This window comes from Arvicanthis niloticus, chromosome 20 (assembly GCF_011762505.2).
Source record: "Arvicanthis niloticus isolate mArvNil1 chromosome 20, mArvNil1.pat.X, whole genome shotgun sequence".
Lineage (NCBI taxonomy): Eukaryota > Metazoa > Chordata > Mammalia > Rodentia > Muridae > Arvicanthis > Arvicanthis niloticus.
Window position 1 is genome coordinate 49,245,155 of NC_047677.1, and position 17,679 is coordinate 49,262,833.

At 55.1% G+C, this 17,679-nt stretch overlaps 1 protein-coding gene across 7 annotated transcripts; it reads left to right on the forward strand.

Annotated features, from left to right (window-relative positions):
* Positions 1–238: 238 nt before the first annotated feature.
* Positions 239–17,476, forward strand: Ehmt2 (euchromatic histone lysine methyltransferase 2). 7 transcript variants are annotated; one of them, XM_076916719.1, is made up of 28 exons: positions 239–328; positions 975–1,041; positions 1,149–1,355; positions 1,448–1,704; positions 5,039–5,120; positions 5,221–5,258; positions 5,373–5,528; positions 7,977–8,111; positions 8,197–8,311; positions 8,464–8,565; positions 8,764–8,912; positions 9,005–9,148; positions 9,229–9,464; positions 9,545–9,727; positions 9,803–9,915; positions 10,174–10,280; positions 10,372–10,494; positions 10,581–10,682; positions 11,005–11,109; positions 11,200–11,354; positions 11,433–11,600; positions 13,907–14,051; positions 14,574–14,651; positions 14,966–15,081; positions 15,182–15,268; positions 16,035–16,113; positions 16,280–16,455; positions 17,066–17,476. In XM_076916719.1, exons 1-28 carry the CDS (start codon positions 287–289, stop codon positions 17,244–17,246), a joined length of 3,648 nt encoding a protein of 1,215 aa, XP_076772834.1. In that variant the 5' UTR covers positions 239–286; the 3' UTR covers positions 17,247–17,476. The 7 variants fall into 7 exon arrangements, with proteins under 7 accessions (XP_076772834.1, XP_034379918.1, XP_034379919.1 ...); XM_034524027.2 differs by having other exon boundaries at positions 9,833–9,915; XM_034524028.2 differs by lacking the exon at positions 8,464–8,565 and having other exon boundaries at positions 9,833–9,915.
* The last annotated feature ends 203 nt before the right edge of the window (positions 17,477–17,679 follow it).

The window sequence follows — 17,679 nt, forward strand, 5'->3', positions numbered from 1 at the left end:
CACGCGGCAGCTGCAGAGGCTCAGGCTACACGTGTTACCAAAACCGGGCGGGGACAGGGAAGCCACAGCCCAGTCGGGCCTCACCCTTGGCTCCCGGCGGAGCTGAGGCTAGGAGCGAACGCCCTCTCCCCTATAGCCCCCAGTTCTGCACCTCCAGGGCCATTCTGGGGGGCAAAAATGGCCAAAAGGCCCGCAGCGGCTCCTTTAAGGCGTCTTCTCGCCCTCCCTCCTTGTCCACGTGACCCGGGGCGGCCGCGCGCCGGCTCGGCCCCCCGCGCAAGCGGCGATGGCGGCGGCGGCGGGAGCTGCTGCGGCGGCGGCCGCCGAGGTGCGGAAGGGGAGGGGGAGAGGCGGGTGCATGCCCGCGCGCGCGCCCGGGGGAAGCGCGCGCTCGTGCAATGCTCCGGGGGTGCAACGGGGCCGGGGGGCCCGAGCCGAACTTGCAGCAAACCAGGGGGCCAACACCGGGGGCGGATGAGGGGACCAGGGGGTGGGAGGTGGGGGGAGTGGGCGCCGAGTCGCACGTGCGGCCGCCCGCTGCCCCTGCGTGGGCGGTGGGCACCGCGACCCCGGGAGCACGCGCGAGGGGCGCGAGGGGCCGTCCGCCGGGCTGGGGCGCAGCGGGCGTTGCAGGGGTTGGTGGCCGGGGTCCCCGCGGCCTGGGGGACAAAGGGGGAGCGGCGCGTGCAGCCGGGAGGAGGGGGCGGGGCCGGGGCGCGGAGGCCCCGCCCCCTCCCCCTCCTCTGCTCCCGGCCCCAGAGATGCGGGGTCTGCCGAGAGGGAGGGGGCTGATGCGGGCCCGGGGGCGGGGGCGTGCGGCCCCCACGGGTGGCCGCGGCCGCGGTCGGGGGGGCGCCCACCGAGGACGAGGTAGGCCCCGAAGCCTGCTCTCGCTGCCCAGGGCCCAGGCGTCCTGGGCCCCCCAGCTGCCTGCCGGGCTGACGGGCCCTCCGGTCCCTTGTCTCCCCTCCCAGGGGGAAGCCCCCGCTGAGATGGGGGCGCTGCTGCTGGAGAAGGAGCCCCGAGGAGCCGCCGAGAGAGGTGAGTGCGGCCGGAGCAGGCCCGGCCGGACCTCCACCCTCCCCACCCCCAACACGGGATCTCGGGAGCTTTCAGCCCTGAACTTTTTCTTTTCCCCCCCACGACAGTTCATGGCTCTTTGGGGGACACCCCTCATAGTGAGGAGACCCTTCCCAAGGCCAACCCCGACTCCTTGGAGCCTGCCGGACCCTCCTCTCCGGCCTCTGTCACTGTCACCGTCGGCGATGAGGGGGCTGATACCCCTATCGGGGCCACACCACTCATCGGGGACGAACCCGAGAGCCTGGAGGGAGATGGGGGTCGAATCCTGCTGGGTGAGAGACTGGGGAGCGAGGGAGAGGGGGCGTAAGGGGGCCTTCTGCATGCCTGCTTACCCTGCGCCCCCGTCTGCCTGCTTCTTTTCTAGGCCATGCCACAAAGTCATTCCCCTCTTCCCCCAGCAAGGGGGGTGCCTGCCCCAGTCGGGCCAAAATGTCAATGACAGGGGCAGGAAAGTCGCCCCCCTCGGTCCAGAGTTTGGCCATGAGGCTGTTGAGCATGCCTGGGGCCCAGGGAGCTGCAACTGCTGGGCCTGAACCCCCTCCGGCTACAACTGCCGGCCAGGAGGGGCAGCCCAAAGTACACCGAGCCCGGAAAACCATGTCCAAACCTAGCAACGGACAGGTGAGAGGGTGCAAGTTGGGTGGAGAGATTTGGGGAGTCTCTGGATGGGATTTTGTTTTGTTTTTGTTTGGTTTTTTTTTTTTTTTTTTTGCTTGTTTTTTTTTCCCTTCCGGTATTTAGCCTTAGACCTCTTGTATTCAGATTTTTTTCTTTTCGAATTTACCAATAGGCTACCAAGTGTCAGCTGTTGGGCTGGGCTTCTGTGAGCAGAGTAATTGTCGGCTTCCTGGAGTTTGCGTTCTTGGGGGAGGGGTGGTCAGCAGAGGAGACTGACAGATGCAGAATTAATTGTATAGTTATTGTTCTGATTACACTTACACAAGTGACCGGCAAGTTCCCGGCTTGTGTTTTTTATTTTATTTTGTTTTGTTTTGCCTCTGAGCAAGCTTAAGGAGGTTAGGGGTTTTTTTGTTTGTTTGTTTTTTGTTGTGGTTTTTTTTTTTTTTTAAATCCCTACTGGATAAAGTTTTTACTGGGAACTCTGCCCTCGGAATGCCACATAATGAAAGGGGGGGGGAGGGAGAACAACGCTGGAATCAAAATTATGACAAGGTTTTAAGGGCTTCTGATTCACCTTAACTATGGCTTTTGTAGCCTTCCTCTGGGTCTTGGTTTGTTTGTGTGTTTTGTTGTTTGTTCTGAGGGATTTTATTTTGTTTGGGAGGAGTTTATTTTATGTGTGTGTGTGTAAAAAGGGGGTTTACTGTGTGGCTCTGGCTGGCTATGTAGACCAGGTTGGCCTTTAACTCACAGAGATCCACCTTGCTGTCTCCTACATCCTGGAGTTGTAGGTATATACCACACCCCTGCCTTTTACTTATTTTATTTTTTCTTTTTGAGGCCGTCTCATGTGGCACAGCTGACTGAACTTGCTGTGATACCAAGACCTTAGTCCTGAGCCACCCCACCCAGCTTCCACTTTTAGTTTTTTTCTTTTTAATTTTCTTTCTTTATTTCTTTTTTTAAACTATTCTGTTTTATGCTTATGGGTGTTTTACCTGCGTGTATGTCTGTGTTCCACCTCGTGTGTCTGGTGCCCTCCAAGGCTTGAGAGCAGTGGATCCCTTGGGCCTTGGGTTTGAGGGGATTGTAAGCAGCATGTCGGTGCTAGGAACTGAACCCGGGGGTCTTCCACGGGAGCAGTGGTTACCAGTGCTAACCACTGAGCCACCTCTCCAACCACTCTTGGTTTCTGTTTCTGGGAAAGTGATCACCTCATCATGGTGTGCTCTTCTCTGGACCAGAAGTCCTTGTTTGCTCAGGCCTCTCATATAAAACTGTGAGAGCCAGGTGGATCTCTTAGGTCCTGGGTCAGCTAAGCAGCCAACATTTGCATATGACTTACACGGATCTTCCTTGTAGATGCCTTATAGAGATTGGTTAATGTCTGTATTAGTTTAAAAGTATACTGTTCTATATAGGCACCACCTTCCTTTTTAAAAAAGCAGCAGGAGTTTTTGTTTTGTGGGGTTTTTTTTTTTTGGGTAAGGTATATTTATTATTTATTTTATGTATGTGAATACATTGTCACTTTCTTCAGACACTAGAAGAGGGCATCGGATCCCATTACAGATGGTTGTGAGCCACCATGTGGTTGCTGGGATTTGAACTCAGGACCTCTGGAAGAGCAGTCAGTGCTCTTAACCACTGAGCCATCTCTCCAGCCCCTAGGCACAACTTTTACAATTTTATCTGTTGCTGGGCACTTAATCCCAGTTCTTGGGAGGCAGAGACAGGCAAATCTTTGAGTTCAAGGCCAGCCTAGGTATAGTATACATAGTTCCTTGGACAGCCAAGGCTACATGGGGAAGCCTTGCTTGAAAGAAAAATATTTATTATAAGTGAATATGTGTAATGGGGGCCGCAGTAGAAGACATGTCTGTGGAGCCTGGTCTCTCCCACCTTTTCATGGTGTCCAGGAATCAAGCTTGCAAGCAAGTTAGTGCAAGCCCCTCCCTGCCCACTAAGCCATCTTGCTACCCCACTGTTCTCTTTTTAATTTTTTTTATGACAGTTTTTAAATGTTTTAGCTCTGTGACGGGAGAGATGGCTAGTGGTCAGAAACACTTAAATGTCTGTCTGTATCAGTCATTTACAGACTGCCCTGTGTAGGCACATCTTTTAAAAGTTGTCCTGTATAGGACTCTGGTTCAGACCCCAGCATCCCTTGGCAGCTCACAGCTGCCTGTAACTTCAGTCTCAAGAGATCTAATGCCTCCTCCCGTCCTTCAAAGACACACGTGGAGCACACAAACTCATGATGAAGACTTGTGACTAAGCAGCCAAGACATAAAACTCCACATCCGAGACCCGTGGGTTTCTGTTCAGGTTTTCTTCTATTTTCATCTGTTGAAGGATTTTTTTTTTTTTAATTAAATTTAGCCGGGAGTGGTGCTGCACACCTTTAACCCCAGCACTTGGGAGGCAGAAACAGGAAGATCTTTGTGGGGTTTGGGACAGCCTGATCTACACAGTGATCTACCCTATGACATGTAATACCCTGCCTCAAAAAAAAAAAAAAAAAATTTAAAATAGAACTGTAGAACTGTGGGAACCATGGGAGCCTTTCTCTCACCATCTGGGTCTCGCAGTGAATTCGGTTCACCAGGCTTGGCTGCCGACACTGTTACCTGCTGATCGATCGGACTCAGGAATTTTTTTTTTTTTAAGCGTTTTTTGTTATTTCTTTTTTGGTTTTTTGAAACAGGGTTTCTCTGTGTAGTCCTGGCTGTCCTGGAACTCACTCTGTAGACCAGGCTGCCTGCCTGCCTCTGCCTCCCAAGTGCTGGGATCAAAGGTGTGCACCACCACTGCCGGGCTGTTATTTCTTAAAGATTTATTTATTTGTTTTATGTATTTGAGTACACTGTCGCTGTCTTCAGACACACCAGAAGAGGGCATCAGATCCCATTACAGGTGGTTGTGAGCCACCGTGTGGTTGCTGGGAATTGAACTCAGGACCCCTGGAAGAGCATTCAGTGCTCTTAACCCCTGAGCCGTCTCTCCAGCCCTTTGAGTAGCATTTTTGAGGTACAGTCAGCCCCAACACTCCCACCTGGGCCTCAGGCTGAGGGAGCAGTGACTTTAATTTGATAGCTCACTTATTTCTCTTAGCACAGTGTCCTCAAGTTTCCTTCATGTTGTATGTGTCCAAGTTTCCTTTCTGTCCTCGGGTGTTCTGTTTGTTTTTGAGACAGGGTCTCACTCTGTAGCCCTAGCTGGCCTGGGACTTGGATCCTCCTGCCTCCTAGAGTGCTGGGATGACAGGTGTAGCCCACCTCACCTACCCTGGGTGAGTAACATTCTGACTGAGAATTGTTCCTTCCTGCTCCAGCCTCCGGTCCCTGAGAAGCGGCCCCCTGAAGTCCAGCATTTCCGCATGAGTGATGACGTGCATCTGGGGAAGATGACCTCAGGTCAGTCCCCTACTCCTCTCCTGCACACACTCCAGGTGGCTTGGTGTATTGTGTCCCAGGAGTTAGATAGAGTTCAGTCTTCACTTTTCTGTCTTTCCAGATGTGGCCAAAAGGAGGAAGCTGAACTCTGGCAGCCTGGTGAGCTGAGAGGAAGACCTGGCTGGGGTGGGGTTGGGGGTGGGGTGGGGTGGGGGTGGGGGAGGAGTTGATGGTTCAGTGCCAGGAGCCTCAGACTTTGTCATGTTTTTCTAGCCCGAGGACTTGGGCTCTGCTCGGGGCTCAGGAGATGTGATCCTGGAGAAGGGAGAGCCCAGGCCTCTGGAGGAGTGGGAGACCGTGGTGGGCGACGACTTCAGCCTGTACTATGATGCATACTCTGTGGATGAGCGGGTGGACTCTGACAGCAAGGTGTGCTGGTGTGCTGGTCTCGAGCTTCCCTGTAATAGGAACACTCCAGTTCACTGCCCTGTGCTGTCTGCACCCCGTATCCCTTATCTCATCTCTGACCCTCTGGTTCTAAGACCTCCTCCTCCTCCCTGCCTTGTGAGGGCTCCCCTGCTCCCTTTGTGTTGTCTGTTTGTTTGTTTGACAGGGTCTCAATAGTAGACCAAGATGGCCTCTCCTAGAGATCTGCCTGCCTTTGCCTCTTTAGTGTTGGGATGAAAGGTACAAACCTGCCATACTCTGTGTGCGCGTGCGTGCGTGCGTGCGTGCGTGCGTGCGTGCGTGCGTGCGTGCATGCGGGCTAGGTTCTCTTTCGATGTAAGGTCTTTGTTTTTTTAAAGATTTATTTATTATATATACACCATTCTACCTGCATGTATGTCTGCAAGCCAGAAGAGGGCACCAGATCTCATTACAGCTGGTTGTGAGCCACCATGTGGTTGCTGGGGCTTGAACTCAGGACCTCTAGAAGAGCAGTCAGTGCTTTTAACCACTGAGTCATCTCTCCAGCCCTGATTTTAATCTCTTACAATTTTCGAGTTTGAGTTTTAGAATGCTTCCCAGCATTTGAGGTTGACCCTGGGGCTCGGCAAGTGCGAGTCAGACGTGCATTGCCGGGCACGCTCTGCTGTGTGTGAGCGCTGGCCTGGCTTTCCTCTGTGAGGCCTGGGGATGGCTCAGATCCCACACTGGAGGACAGGCACATTACCTGTGCATCCATCTCCCCGTCCCTCACGTTTGCTTTTTATGTATTTAAGGCTCTGCTGTGGAGACTTTCCACTGAACAGAAAAGGGAGTGGTGATCCCCAGCACACAGCTGCCCTCCCGTGCGCACTGCAGAGCGAGTCGCAGGGTCGTGTTTGTGTGGAAGCGACTTCTCTTGGCAGTTCCAAACAGGCCCGTGCTTTATTTTTGCCGATCTGGGGATTAAACTCAAGGCCTCGCGTGGCGAGCAAGCGCCGAGCTGCTACTTAAATAATTTCAGACCTCGTCCTTTACCAAGTTGCCTTGTAGTAGCCCAGCCTTAACTCTTGTAGTCTGCCTGCCTCGGCCTTCCGAGTGGCTGGCATTATAGGCTGTACCACGGGTTTTGTTTTGTGTTTTGAGACAGAGTCCCAATATGTAGCCCTGGCTAGCCTCAAACTCAAAGAAAACCCTCTGCCTTTTTCTGCTGCTGGGATTAAGTCGAGTAGAACTATGTCTGTCTGTCTGTCTGTCTTTTATTTATTTATTTATTTATTTATTTATTTGAGATAAGGTCTTCCTACGTAGCCTTAGCTGCCTTGGTTCTTTTCCTTTTTTTGTTTGTTTTGTTTGTTTGTTTTCTTTTTCAAGACAGAGTTTCTCTGTGCAATCCTGGCTGTCCTGGAACTCACTCTGTAGACCAGGCTGGCCTCGAACTCAGAAATCCACCTGCCTCTGCCTCCCAAGTGCTGGGGTTAAAGGTGTGCTTGCTGGGGCTTGACAGTGAGTCTCTCTTTGTAGCGTAGGCTTGAACTTCTCCATCCCCTGCCTCTTCCCCCGTTTGCTTGTGAGCTGATGAAGCTGTTGGTAGTTGTAGAAGTGAGAGTCCCTTCAAATGCCTGCCTTACGCTGTTTGTCTCAGGCTGCAGTCCTGTAACCAACTCGCTACATAGGCAGGGATGACCCTGAGCTTCTGGGTTGCTTTTTAATGTATACAAGTGTTTTTCCTGAGTGTATATTGCACCATCTGCGTGCCTCGTGCCCTTGGAAGTCAGAAGAGCATTTATGCTCTGAGACCAGAGTTGCAGACAGTTGGGAGCCACCGTTTGGGTGCTGGGAATTGAATCCAGGTCCTTTTTGCAAGAGCAACAGAGTCTTGCCGAGCCGTCTCTCCGGCCCCAGCTGCTGAGCTTCTGGGCTTCTGTCTCCCACGTATTTGGTGCCATTGTGTCTGGTGTTTTTTTCTGTTTTTTGTTTTTGATTTTTTTGGGGGGAAGAAAATGTGAAAGTGAGTACAGGTGCCTCCTTCCTATTGCCTGTCATTGGAAGCTGTATGGCGTGTTTGGTCATTTCTTTTACTGGTAGATGTTGACACACTCCAGAGGTAGAGGCATAGGATCTCTGTGAGTTCCAGGCATTGGCCAGGACTACCTTGTTCAAACAAACAAAAAGAAAACTTTCCACAGACCCCTTGGTTAGAGAGTACCTCATTACTTTTCGTAGCGTGGTGTTGCTGCCATGAGTAGTCTTGTCTTCGTCTCCTAGCACCAGCCCTTTTCACTGCGCTGTAGCAGTCTGTGCCTCTGTCCCTGTCCAGTCCTTTCCTGTCTCCTCCCCACGTCCACCACCTGGGGCTGTCCCCGTTGAGGGCGGTGCTGGTCTGGGGCCTCGGGATCCTCCGAGATAGCTACAGTTTGCTGGTTTCCCAGCCTGATTTTTCTCTTGCAGTCTGAAGTCGAAGCCCTTGCTGAACAGTTGAGTGAAGAGGAGGAGGAGGAAGAGGAGGAAGAAGAGGAGGAAGAGGAAGAGGAAGAAGAGGAGGAAGAGGAAGAGGACGAGGAGTCGGGCAATCAGTCAGACAGGGTAAGAGGAGAGACTGGCCTGCCTGGAGGAGTTGGGGAGCTCTTCTGAGCTGGGAGCAAAGCTCTTGAGTCTTCCTCTTCCACAGAGCGGCTCCAGCGGCCGGCGCAAGGCCAAGAAGAAATGGCGGAAAGATAGCCCGTGGGTGAAGCCGTCTCGGAAACGGCGGAAGCGAGAGCCTCCGAGGGCCAAGGAGTCGAGAGGTAAGAAGGCTCCTCTGCTCTCGGTCCCCTCCTCTGGCCCCAGAGAGCAGCACACAGGCAGACGCTCCTGCATGTCCACTGTGTAGACCGCATGTGCGCACGCGCCCAGGCCCCGTGAGCCCCCACTCTCACTCTCTCTGTCTCTGTGTCAGGAGTGAATGGTGTGGGTTCCTCAGGGCCCAGTGAGTACATGGAGGTTCCTCTGGGGTCCCTGGAGCTGCCCAGCGAGGGGACCCTCTCCCCCAACCACGCTGGTAATTAATTGCCAACTGCCGGGACAGGGAGCCACCAGGGGGTGCCCATGGGGGTGGAGGGAAATCCTGCCAGAGCTGGGGTGTCCATGCCAGGCTTTGGGGTTCTAGAAAGTAAAGGGGTGGCTGGGCGGGAAGGAGGGGACCCTCCCAGTGGGTGAGGGGCAAGGCCACCGTCATCTCTGTCTCTTCCTGTCTAAGGGATCTCCAACGACACGTCTTCGCTGGAGACGGAGCGTGGGTTTGAGGAGCTGCCTCTCTGCAGCTGCCGCATGGAGGCACCCAAGATTGACCGCATCAGTGAGAGGGCAGGGCACAAGTGCATGGCCACAGAAAGTGTGGATGGAGAGGTGGGTCTGGGTGCTGCTGGCTTAGGAGGCTCGGGGTGAGCTAGCCTGGGCCCTGGCCTCACCCTCACGCCCTGACCTTCCTTCACCCCTAGCTGCTGGGCTGCAATGCTGCCATCCTCAAGCGGGAGACCATGCGGCCATCCAGCCGTGTGGCGCTGATGGTACTCTGTGAGGCCCATCGAGCCCGCATGGTCAAGCACCATTGCTGCCCGGGCTGCGGCTACTTCTGCACAGCGGTGAGTGACCGTTGGGGTGGATGGCGGCCTGACCAGCAAAAGCAAGCTCAGGGGCTGACTGCCTTCTCTCCCTTCCCCAGGGCACCTTCCTGGAATGCCACCCCGACTTCCGTGTAGCTCACCGCTTCCATAAGGCCTGCGTATCCCAGCTCAATGGGATGGTCTTCTGTCCCCACTGTGGAGAGGACGCTTCAGAGGCCCAAGAGGTTACCATTCCTCGGGGCGATGGGGGAACACCCCCAGTCGGCACCGCAGCGCCTGCTCCGCCACCCCTGGCACATGATGCCCCAGGGCGAGCAGATACCTCCCAGCCCAGGTATAGGCCCCTCTCCACCACCACCACCCTGCTACCCATCTTACCTCCCTGCCCCCTGACCTGAGAACCTTCTTCCACAGCGCCCGGATGCGTGGGCACGGAGAGCCGCGGCGCCCGCCCTGCGATCCCCTGGCTGACACCATCGACAGCTCAGGGCCTTCACTGACTCTGCCTAATGGGGGCTGCCTCTCGGCTGTGGGTCTGCCCCCAGGACCAGGCCGGGAAGCCCTGGAGAAAGCCTTGGTTATCCAGGAGTCGGAAAGGTGAGTTTGTGCTGTTTTCAGGGTATGACTGGGCCAGAGAAGTATTTGTTGCTGTCGGTACTTAAATCTGAGCAGCCTACCTTCTCCCCCTCCGTCCCCTGACAGGCGGAAGAAGCTGCGTTTCCACCCACGGCAGCTGTACCTGTCGGTGAAACAGGGAGAGCTACAGAAGGTGATCCTTATGCTGCGTGAGTGTCTGCCCCACCAGGAGGGAGTCGGGGTCTCAGGGCCTTGTGGAGTATAGAAGGTCACGTGACCCTCAGTGATGGGCACCGCTCCAGTGTGTGACTCATAAGCTTTCCTGGCACAGAGGCTGTGATCCTCCAGTGCAGGGCAGCACTGAGAGGCCAGCACAGCTCGCCTAGTGGGGAGTCCTGGGAAGCCTCCCCTGATGTCAGGCTGTCCCACCCCAGCTCTCTTACCTCTTGTCTTGTCTCTGCCTGCAGTAGACAACCTGGACCCCAACTTCCAGAGCGACCAGCAGAGCAAACGTACGCCCCTGCACGCAGCCGCCCAGAAGGGGTCCGTGGAGATCTGCCATGTGCTGCTGCAGGTCTGTCAGCACAACCCTTCCCCACCTCACTGTCCAACCCCCTCCCCAGCATCCTCTCTCCCTGGTGCCAGCCTTCATCTCCTCCTCACAGGCAGGAGCTAACATCAATGCCGTAGATAAGCAACAGCGCACGCCACTGATGGAGGCCGTGGTGAACAACCACCTGGAGGTGGCACGTTACATGGTGCAGTTAGGTGGCTGTGTCTACAGCAAGGTGCGGGATGGAGCCGGAGGGACACGGGGCCAGGCGGTGGGCACAGGGTGCCAGCTGAAGGGTTCACTGGCTCGTGTTTCCATCAGGAAGAGGATGGCTCTACCTGTCTACACCATGCGGCCAAAATTGGGAACTTGGAAATGGTCAGCCTGCTGCTGAGCACAGGACAGGTGGACGTCAATGCCCAGGTCAGCAGCCCGGCTGCCCTTCCCGTACACGGCTTCCTTGGCCGTCTGTCCCTTGGGCTTCAGTCCCGCTTCTTCCTCAGCTGGCCTGACCCTCCCCCACTGCTCACGTTGGTTCCCTCATTTCTTGGTTCATAGAACTGGAGTCCCTCCTCTATCCCTGACTGTGAGCTTGTCCAGTGAGGCCCCCATGAGCCTGTGGTGGGGAGTTTGCATCTCTGGAATCCTCCACTCTCTGGTTTTGGCTATTCCAGAATTGCCCCTAGTGCCTGTTTTCTGGCCAGCAAGTCTGGCCCCTCATTCCCTTCCTCCTTCCCGCCCTCAGGACAGTGGGGGCTGGACGCCCATCATCTGGGCGGCCGAGCACAAGCACATCGATGTGATCCGTATGCTGCTGACCCGGGGCGCTGACGTCACCCTTACTGACAATGTGAGGGGCACTCGGGGGCTGAGAGGGCTTGTGGGCTGAGTTTAAGGATTCTGTCACCTGCAACCCAGGCCCTGTCCTTCCTCCCCACAGGAAGAGAACATCTGCCTGCATTGGGCCTCCTTTACAGGCAGTGCTGCCATCGCGGAGGTCCTCCTGAACGCCCAGTGTGACCTCCATGCCGTCAACTACCACGGGGACACACCCCTGCATATAGCCGCCAGGGAGAGCTACCATGACTGTGTTCTGTAAGCCCCAGCTTCCCCGACCCTGGCACCCAGACCCCACTGTCCAGTCTCTGACCCAGGCCTCCTGTTCCTCTTCAGGTTGTTCCTGTCTCGTGGAGCCAACCCTGAGCTTCGGAACAAAGAAGGGGACACAGCGTGGGATCTGACCCCAGAGCGCTCCGACGTGTGGTTCGCACTGCAGCTCAACCGCAAGCTCAGGCTCGGGGTCGGGAACCGGGCTGTCCGCACCGAGAAGATCATCTGCCGGTGAGTGCAGCCCAGACGGCCATGCCCACTGCCACCGCCCCTTCCCAGACACAGGACAGCCGGAGAATTGCTAGAATCATCTTGCCAGTAGTGGGGGTGGAAGTAAGGGACTCAGCCAATGAGACCTCCAGTTGGCAAGAGAGCCTGTGGCCAAGCCTGACAAACTGAGTTCAGTCCCTAGACCCACCTTCAGAAAGCCAACTCCTCCAGGTTGTCCTCTGACTTACAAGCACATAGCATGACACGCTCACACATGATTGAACAAAGCTGAGGACAAGGTCTGGTGGCCTACACCTGTAATCTCGTCAGGAAGGAGGCAGATGGTTGTTTGTTTTGAACCTGAGGCCAGCTTGGTTTGTATCTGTGTAGTGAGTCCCAGGTCAGCGAGGGCCACAGTGAGACCTTGTCTTTTAAAGAAAGAAAAAGAGGCCGGGTTGTGGTGGCGCACGCCTTTAATCCCAGCACTTGGGAGGCAGAGGCAGGCAGATTTCTGAGTTCGAGGCCAGCCTGGTCTACAGAGTGAGTTCCAGGACAGCCAGGGCTACACAGAGAAACCCTGTCTTGAAAAACAAAAAAAAAAAACAAAAAAAAAAAAAAAAAAGAAAAAAGAAAAAAAGAAAAAGAAAAGAAAAGAAAAAAAAAAAAAAAGAAAGAAAGAAAAAGGAAAAGAGAAAAAAAAGGACATTTCCCAAGCCTTAGAGGTGGCTGAGGTAGGAGGATTGCTGAGTTTGAGGCAGACACCCAGGTAAGAATTTCAGAGAGGAGCTGGGTGTCACCTGTGACCCCTCCTAATCTGAAGGCTGAGGAGGAAGACCTACTTCTTGAGCCTTTATTGGAAAGCAGCCTTATGCAACATAAGGAGACTCAGACCTTAAAAAGAAAAACAAACAAACAAAAATCAACCACAAGGCAAGTGTGGAGAGGCCCAGCTGCAGAATGTGCATGCCGAGTTCAAGCCATGAGCCCACCAGAAGGAGAGAGCTGCCTCTTGAAGGTTGACCTCTGACCTTTACATGTACACTGCATCCTGTGCACACCATGCACGCACAAGACGCACTCACGCGCATACACACTAAAATGCAAAGCTTCTCAAGTGGTGATAGTGACCTTTAATTTCACTGCTCTGGAGGTAGAGTCAGGCTCTGGGTTCCAGGGCTGAACCGGTGAGATGCTGTCTCAATAAAGGAAGGGGTGGAGGGGCACCCGGAGTGTTGGCTTTCTTTGAGGGGAGGCTTTTTGTGGGGGGTGGGAGACAGGGTTTCTCCATGTAGCTCTGGCTGTCTTGGAACTCACTCTGTAGACCAGGCTGGCCTTGAACTCGCAGAGATCCCTGTGCCTCTGCCTCCCGAGTGCTGGGATTAAAGGCGTGCATCATCATGCCCAGAAAGGACTATGACCTTTAACTGCAGCACTCTGCAGAGCAGATGGAGCGGAATTCCAGGATAGCCAGAGCTACAGAATGAGATGGTCTCAAAAAAAGCAACAAGGAAAAAAAATGGGTCTGGAGAGGTAGCTCAGTGGTTTAAAGCACTAGCTGCTGTTGGAGAGGACCCAGGTTCAGTTCCCACCACCTCAAATTACAATCATCTGTAATTTGAGTTCCAGAAGATACATGCCTTCTGACCTCTGTGGGCACCACATGCATGTGGGGCACGTGGCAAGTGCAGGCAAAATACGCATACAAGTAAAATGATGAAATATTTCTTTCAGGTGGGCAGCTTGTAATACAAGTAAATGTGTTCTGTGCAAGCTGAGTACTTTGGTCTGTGTCTGTCCTTACAGCGTCTAAGGAGGCGGAGGCAGGAAGACCATAATTTCATGTTTAAGGCCAGCCAGGGCATTGTAGCAAGACTCAGTCTCCAACTAAAATGTAAAAGTCCAGAGCCCAGCAGGGGGTGACATTTGCCTCTAATCCTGGCAACTCAGAGCTAGGGCAGGAGAATGGAGGCCAGGTCATTCTCTGCTCTCTCACAGTTTGGGGCCAGCCGGGGCTATGATGCTGTGTCTCACAAAGGAGTAAGAAAAGGTTGGGACTGGAAGCAGCTCAGTGGTAGAGCGTTTCTTGGTCTCAGTCTGCAGTCTCACCAAGAAACAAAAATAACCCACCCAGTGTTTGGGACATAATTATTTCTTAGCTGACAGTGTTTTCCTAGGTGACTTACCTTGGTTTTTTTGTTTGTTTTCAAGAAAGTCTCACTGCATGTGCTGTGATTAAAGGTGCCACCACCCCAGCACCCTCACACCAAGGAGTCCTCCCCTCAGAAATGCTCTGGCCCCTACCTTAACCTCATCTGCCCCTTGTGTAGGGATGTAGCCCGAGGCTATGAGAACGTGCCCATCCCCTGCGTCAATGGTGTGGATGGGGAGCCGTGCCCAGAGGACTATAAGTACATCTCTGAGAACTGCGAGACGTCCACCATGAACATCGACCGCAACATCACCCACCTGCAGGTGAGGCCGGGCCCTGCCGGGCTGAGGGAGCAAGGGCTGAAAGGAGCCTGATGTGGGGGTACCTCCACCTGGGGTGGGGAGCATGGAGACTCCCCTTACACCCAGGGTGGGGGGCACAGAGACTCCCCCTCCACACAGAGGGGAGCATGGAGACTCCCCCTCCACATAGGGTGGGGGGGCACAGAGACTCCCCCTCCACACAGAGGGGAGCATGGAGACTCCCCCTCCACATAGGGTGGGGAGCATGGAGACTCCCCCTCCACATAGGGTGGGGGGCACAGAGACTCCCCCTCCACACAGAGGGGAGCATGGAAACTCCCCCTCCACATAGGGTGGGGAGCATGGAGACTCCCCTTACGCCCAGGGTGGGGGGCACAGAGACTCCCCCTCCACACAGAGGGGAGCATGGAGACTCCCCCTCCACATAGGGTGGGGAGCATGGAAACTCCCCTCACACTAGGACCATCACCAACCACTGTCCTGAAACATGAATCCCACTCACACCAACTCTTCCCCACCCAGCACTGCACGTGTGTTGATGACTGCTCCAGCTCCAACTGCCTGTGTGGTCAACTCAGCATCCGATGCTGGTATGACAAGGTGCGTGTCCCTTAACTGGCCACTCTTGCCAAGGAGCCAGGACCCTGCTCTGTTGGGGATGAGACAGGGTGTAGCAGGAAGCCCTGTCACCCTGCCAGGAATTCAATGGGCCTCTCTGCTCAGTCATATGCAAATGGACTCTGATGCCCGCCTGCACACTTCCTGGTCTCTGACCTCAGCCTGCAGACTGTCTGCACCTTCCTCTCCTGCTCTGGGCTGGGGTCAGAGTGGAGTTTCCTGTGGAGTCCTCTGGGTCCTGGGCAGCTGAAATGGGCCCCACAGAGAAACCACTGTCCCCTCCCTCCGCACCCCAGGACGGGCGGCTGCTCCAGGAGTTTAACAAGATCGAGCCCCCCCTGATCTTTGAGTGTAACCAGGCATGCTCCTGCTGGAGAAGCTGCAAGAACCGCGTGGTGCAGAGCGGCATCAAGTGAGGCGCGCGCCCTGGCACCCTGCCTCGCCTCCGCCTCCCCTCCCCTGGGGCTCTTCCAGGTGTCCCACACTCAGCATGGCTCCTTCTCCACCTCTAGGGTGCGGCTGCAGCTCTACCGGACTGCTAAGATGGGCTGGGGTGTCCGTGCCTTGCAGACCATTCCCCAGGGCACGTTCATCTGCGAGTAAGTCCACTCTGAGGCTGTGGTGCCTGAGCGCTCTGCTGATCCCCAGGCCTCACTCTGACCTCCTGCCTCCTTCTCAACTGAGGACAGAGCCTGGGCTCCCTCTGCCTGAACCCGAACCTCATGTCGCCCCTTTCCTAACACACTGCCTAGATGTAGCACGCCTGCAACAGACGGACCTGGGTTTGACCTGTTCTCTTGTGTGTCCCTGGCCACTTTATTTAAACTCTCCTGGCCTTATTCATCTTACCTGTAAAGTGAGAATAGCTTCTCCCTGTGCGCCTCCTCCCCTCTGGCCATTAGATTCACCTAGGTCTGTGGCCTTTAGAGCAGAGAAGCTCCTTCACCTGCTCTGAGGACCGCCCTGTTTCTCTGTTCCCTCAACTTGCTCAGCCGCCCACATCAGTCCTTAGGTTGTGCAGTTCCTCTGCCAGCCACATGGGGCAGTGTCACGGCTGATGTGGCTGGGCACAGCTCACCTGTGTGATAGATAGTTCCTGGTGCATGCACCTCCCCATGTCTAAGCCTGGGGAGTTTAGCCAGCCACCAGGGATGCCAATCCTCAGAGCACACCCTCCCCCATCATCTCCCACCATGCCTTTGCAGGCTCTTTCCTCCCCACCCCACCCTGGACAGAGCCTCACACCTGTTCCAGCTGCACAGGGGACCCATAGTGGCTGCATCCCTCCCCTGGGCTCTGAGAACTGAGATGGGAGGTGGGGCCCAGAGCCCCACTCACACACAGAACAAGGTGTCTGTCCCATAGGTATGTGGGAGAGCTGATCTCTGACGCCGAGGCTGACGTGAGAGAGGATGATTCTTACCTCTTCGACTTAGACAACAAGGTGGGAAGCGGCACCTGTGTCCTCTACTACTAAAGGCTGCTTTCTGCAGCCACCTGGGACATCTGGGAGTGGAAACCGGGCGGAGGGACTGGGTGTCACTGCAGGAAAACTATCCAGGTGAGTGGGTAGAGGTGGGTATTAAGAACACTGTGTCCCCCACCCCCAGGACGGTGAGGTTTACTGCATTGATGCCCGATACTATGGCAACATCAGCCGCTTCATTAACCACCTGTGTGACCCCAACATCATCCCTGTCCGGGTCTTCATGCTGCACCAGGACCTGCGGTTCCCACGCATTGCCTTCTTCAGCTCCAGGGACATCCGGACTGGGGAGGAACTGGGGTGAGGAACCCCAGTAGTCCTGGGCCAGCCGAGGGACTGACCAGCCTTTGGTGGTCTTAAGTGTCCCTTGGAGGCCTTGTTAAAACAGTGCAAGGCAGGTGTGGGGACATGCATTCATAATCACAGCACTCAGGAGACCGAGGCAGGAGGATCACAAAGAGTCTGGGCTATAGAGTGAGACCCTGTGTCCAAAAAAAAAAAAAAATCCAGCCTGCCCTGGTATCACGTGCCTGTCATGCCAGTATTTGAGAGAGGTTGAGGCAGAAGTAACCACCAATTGAAGGCCAGCCTGGGCCATCTAGAGAGGTCCAGGTCAGCCAGGCCTAGAGAGAGAGACCCTATCTTAAAAAACAAGGAAGGTGTTGAGGGCTGGGGTGGCTTGACTGCATGAGTACTTGTAAAGTATGCTAGGCCCTGGGCTGGTCCCACCTCCCACAGAGCCTGGGAGACCAGAGGCCCGCATTTGTGACAGTTCTCTGCAGGTGGGAGTCCACCTGGAGGAGTGTTGGGGTGGAAGGAGGATCCGTCCTAGGCACAGGGCTCCTGTGGGCTGTGAGATGGGTGTTGAGTGTCCGGACCCATCGGCCAAGAGCTGTGTTTCCTCCGCCAGGTTTGACTATGGCGACCGATTCTGGGACATCAAGAGCAAGTACTTCACCTGCCAGTGCGGCTCCGAGAAGTGCAAGCATTCAGCTGAGGCCATCGCCCTGGAGCAGAGCCGCCTGGCCCGGCTGGACCCCCACCCGGAGCTGCTCCCTGACCTCAGCTCCCTACCCCCCATCAATACCTGAGGACTCTTAAAATCCAGGCCGGGGCACTGCCCTTCAGACATTCCTCCGTCAGAGACCCCAGTTAGGCCTGGAAGGTCGACAGCCCCTCTCCCAGAGCTGGTTTCTCACTGGGAGTGAGTGACTTCAGGGCTGGCCTACCCCACTGAGCCTGGCCTCAGTTTGCTGATTGAAGTTGGGCCTCTGCCAACTGATTTTCTGTGTTCTCAATAAATGTTGGGTTTGGTAATAAACTGTCTGGTGATTGCTTCAGGACGATGAGGACTGTGGGGCTAAGGGGACAGAGTGGGTAGGAAGCAAGCTATGGGCTGCCACCTGGTGGGAGAGAAGAGCAATGGGGCACCCACTGGCCACAGGTTTAAGGAAAGACAAATCACAGCCTAGAGGTTTGGATGTGCCACAGTTGAAGTATTCTGAATAATTATGCAATGTTTTC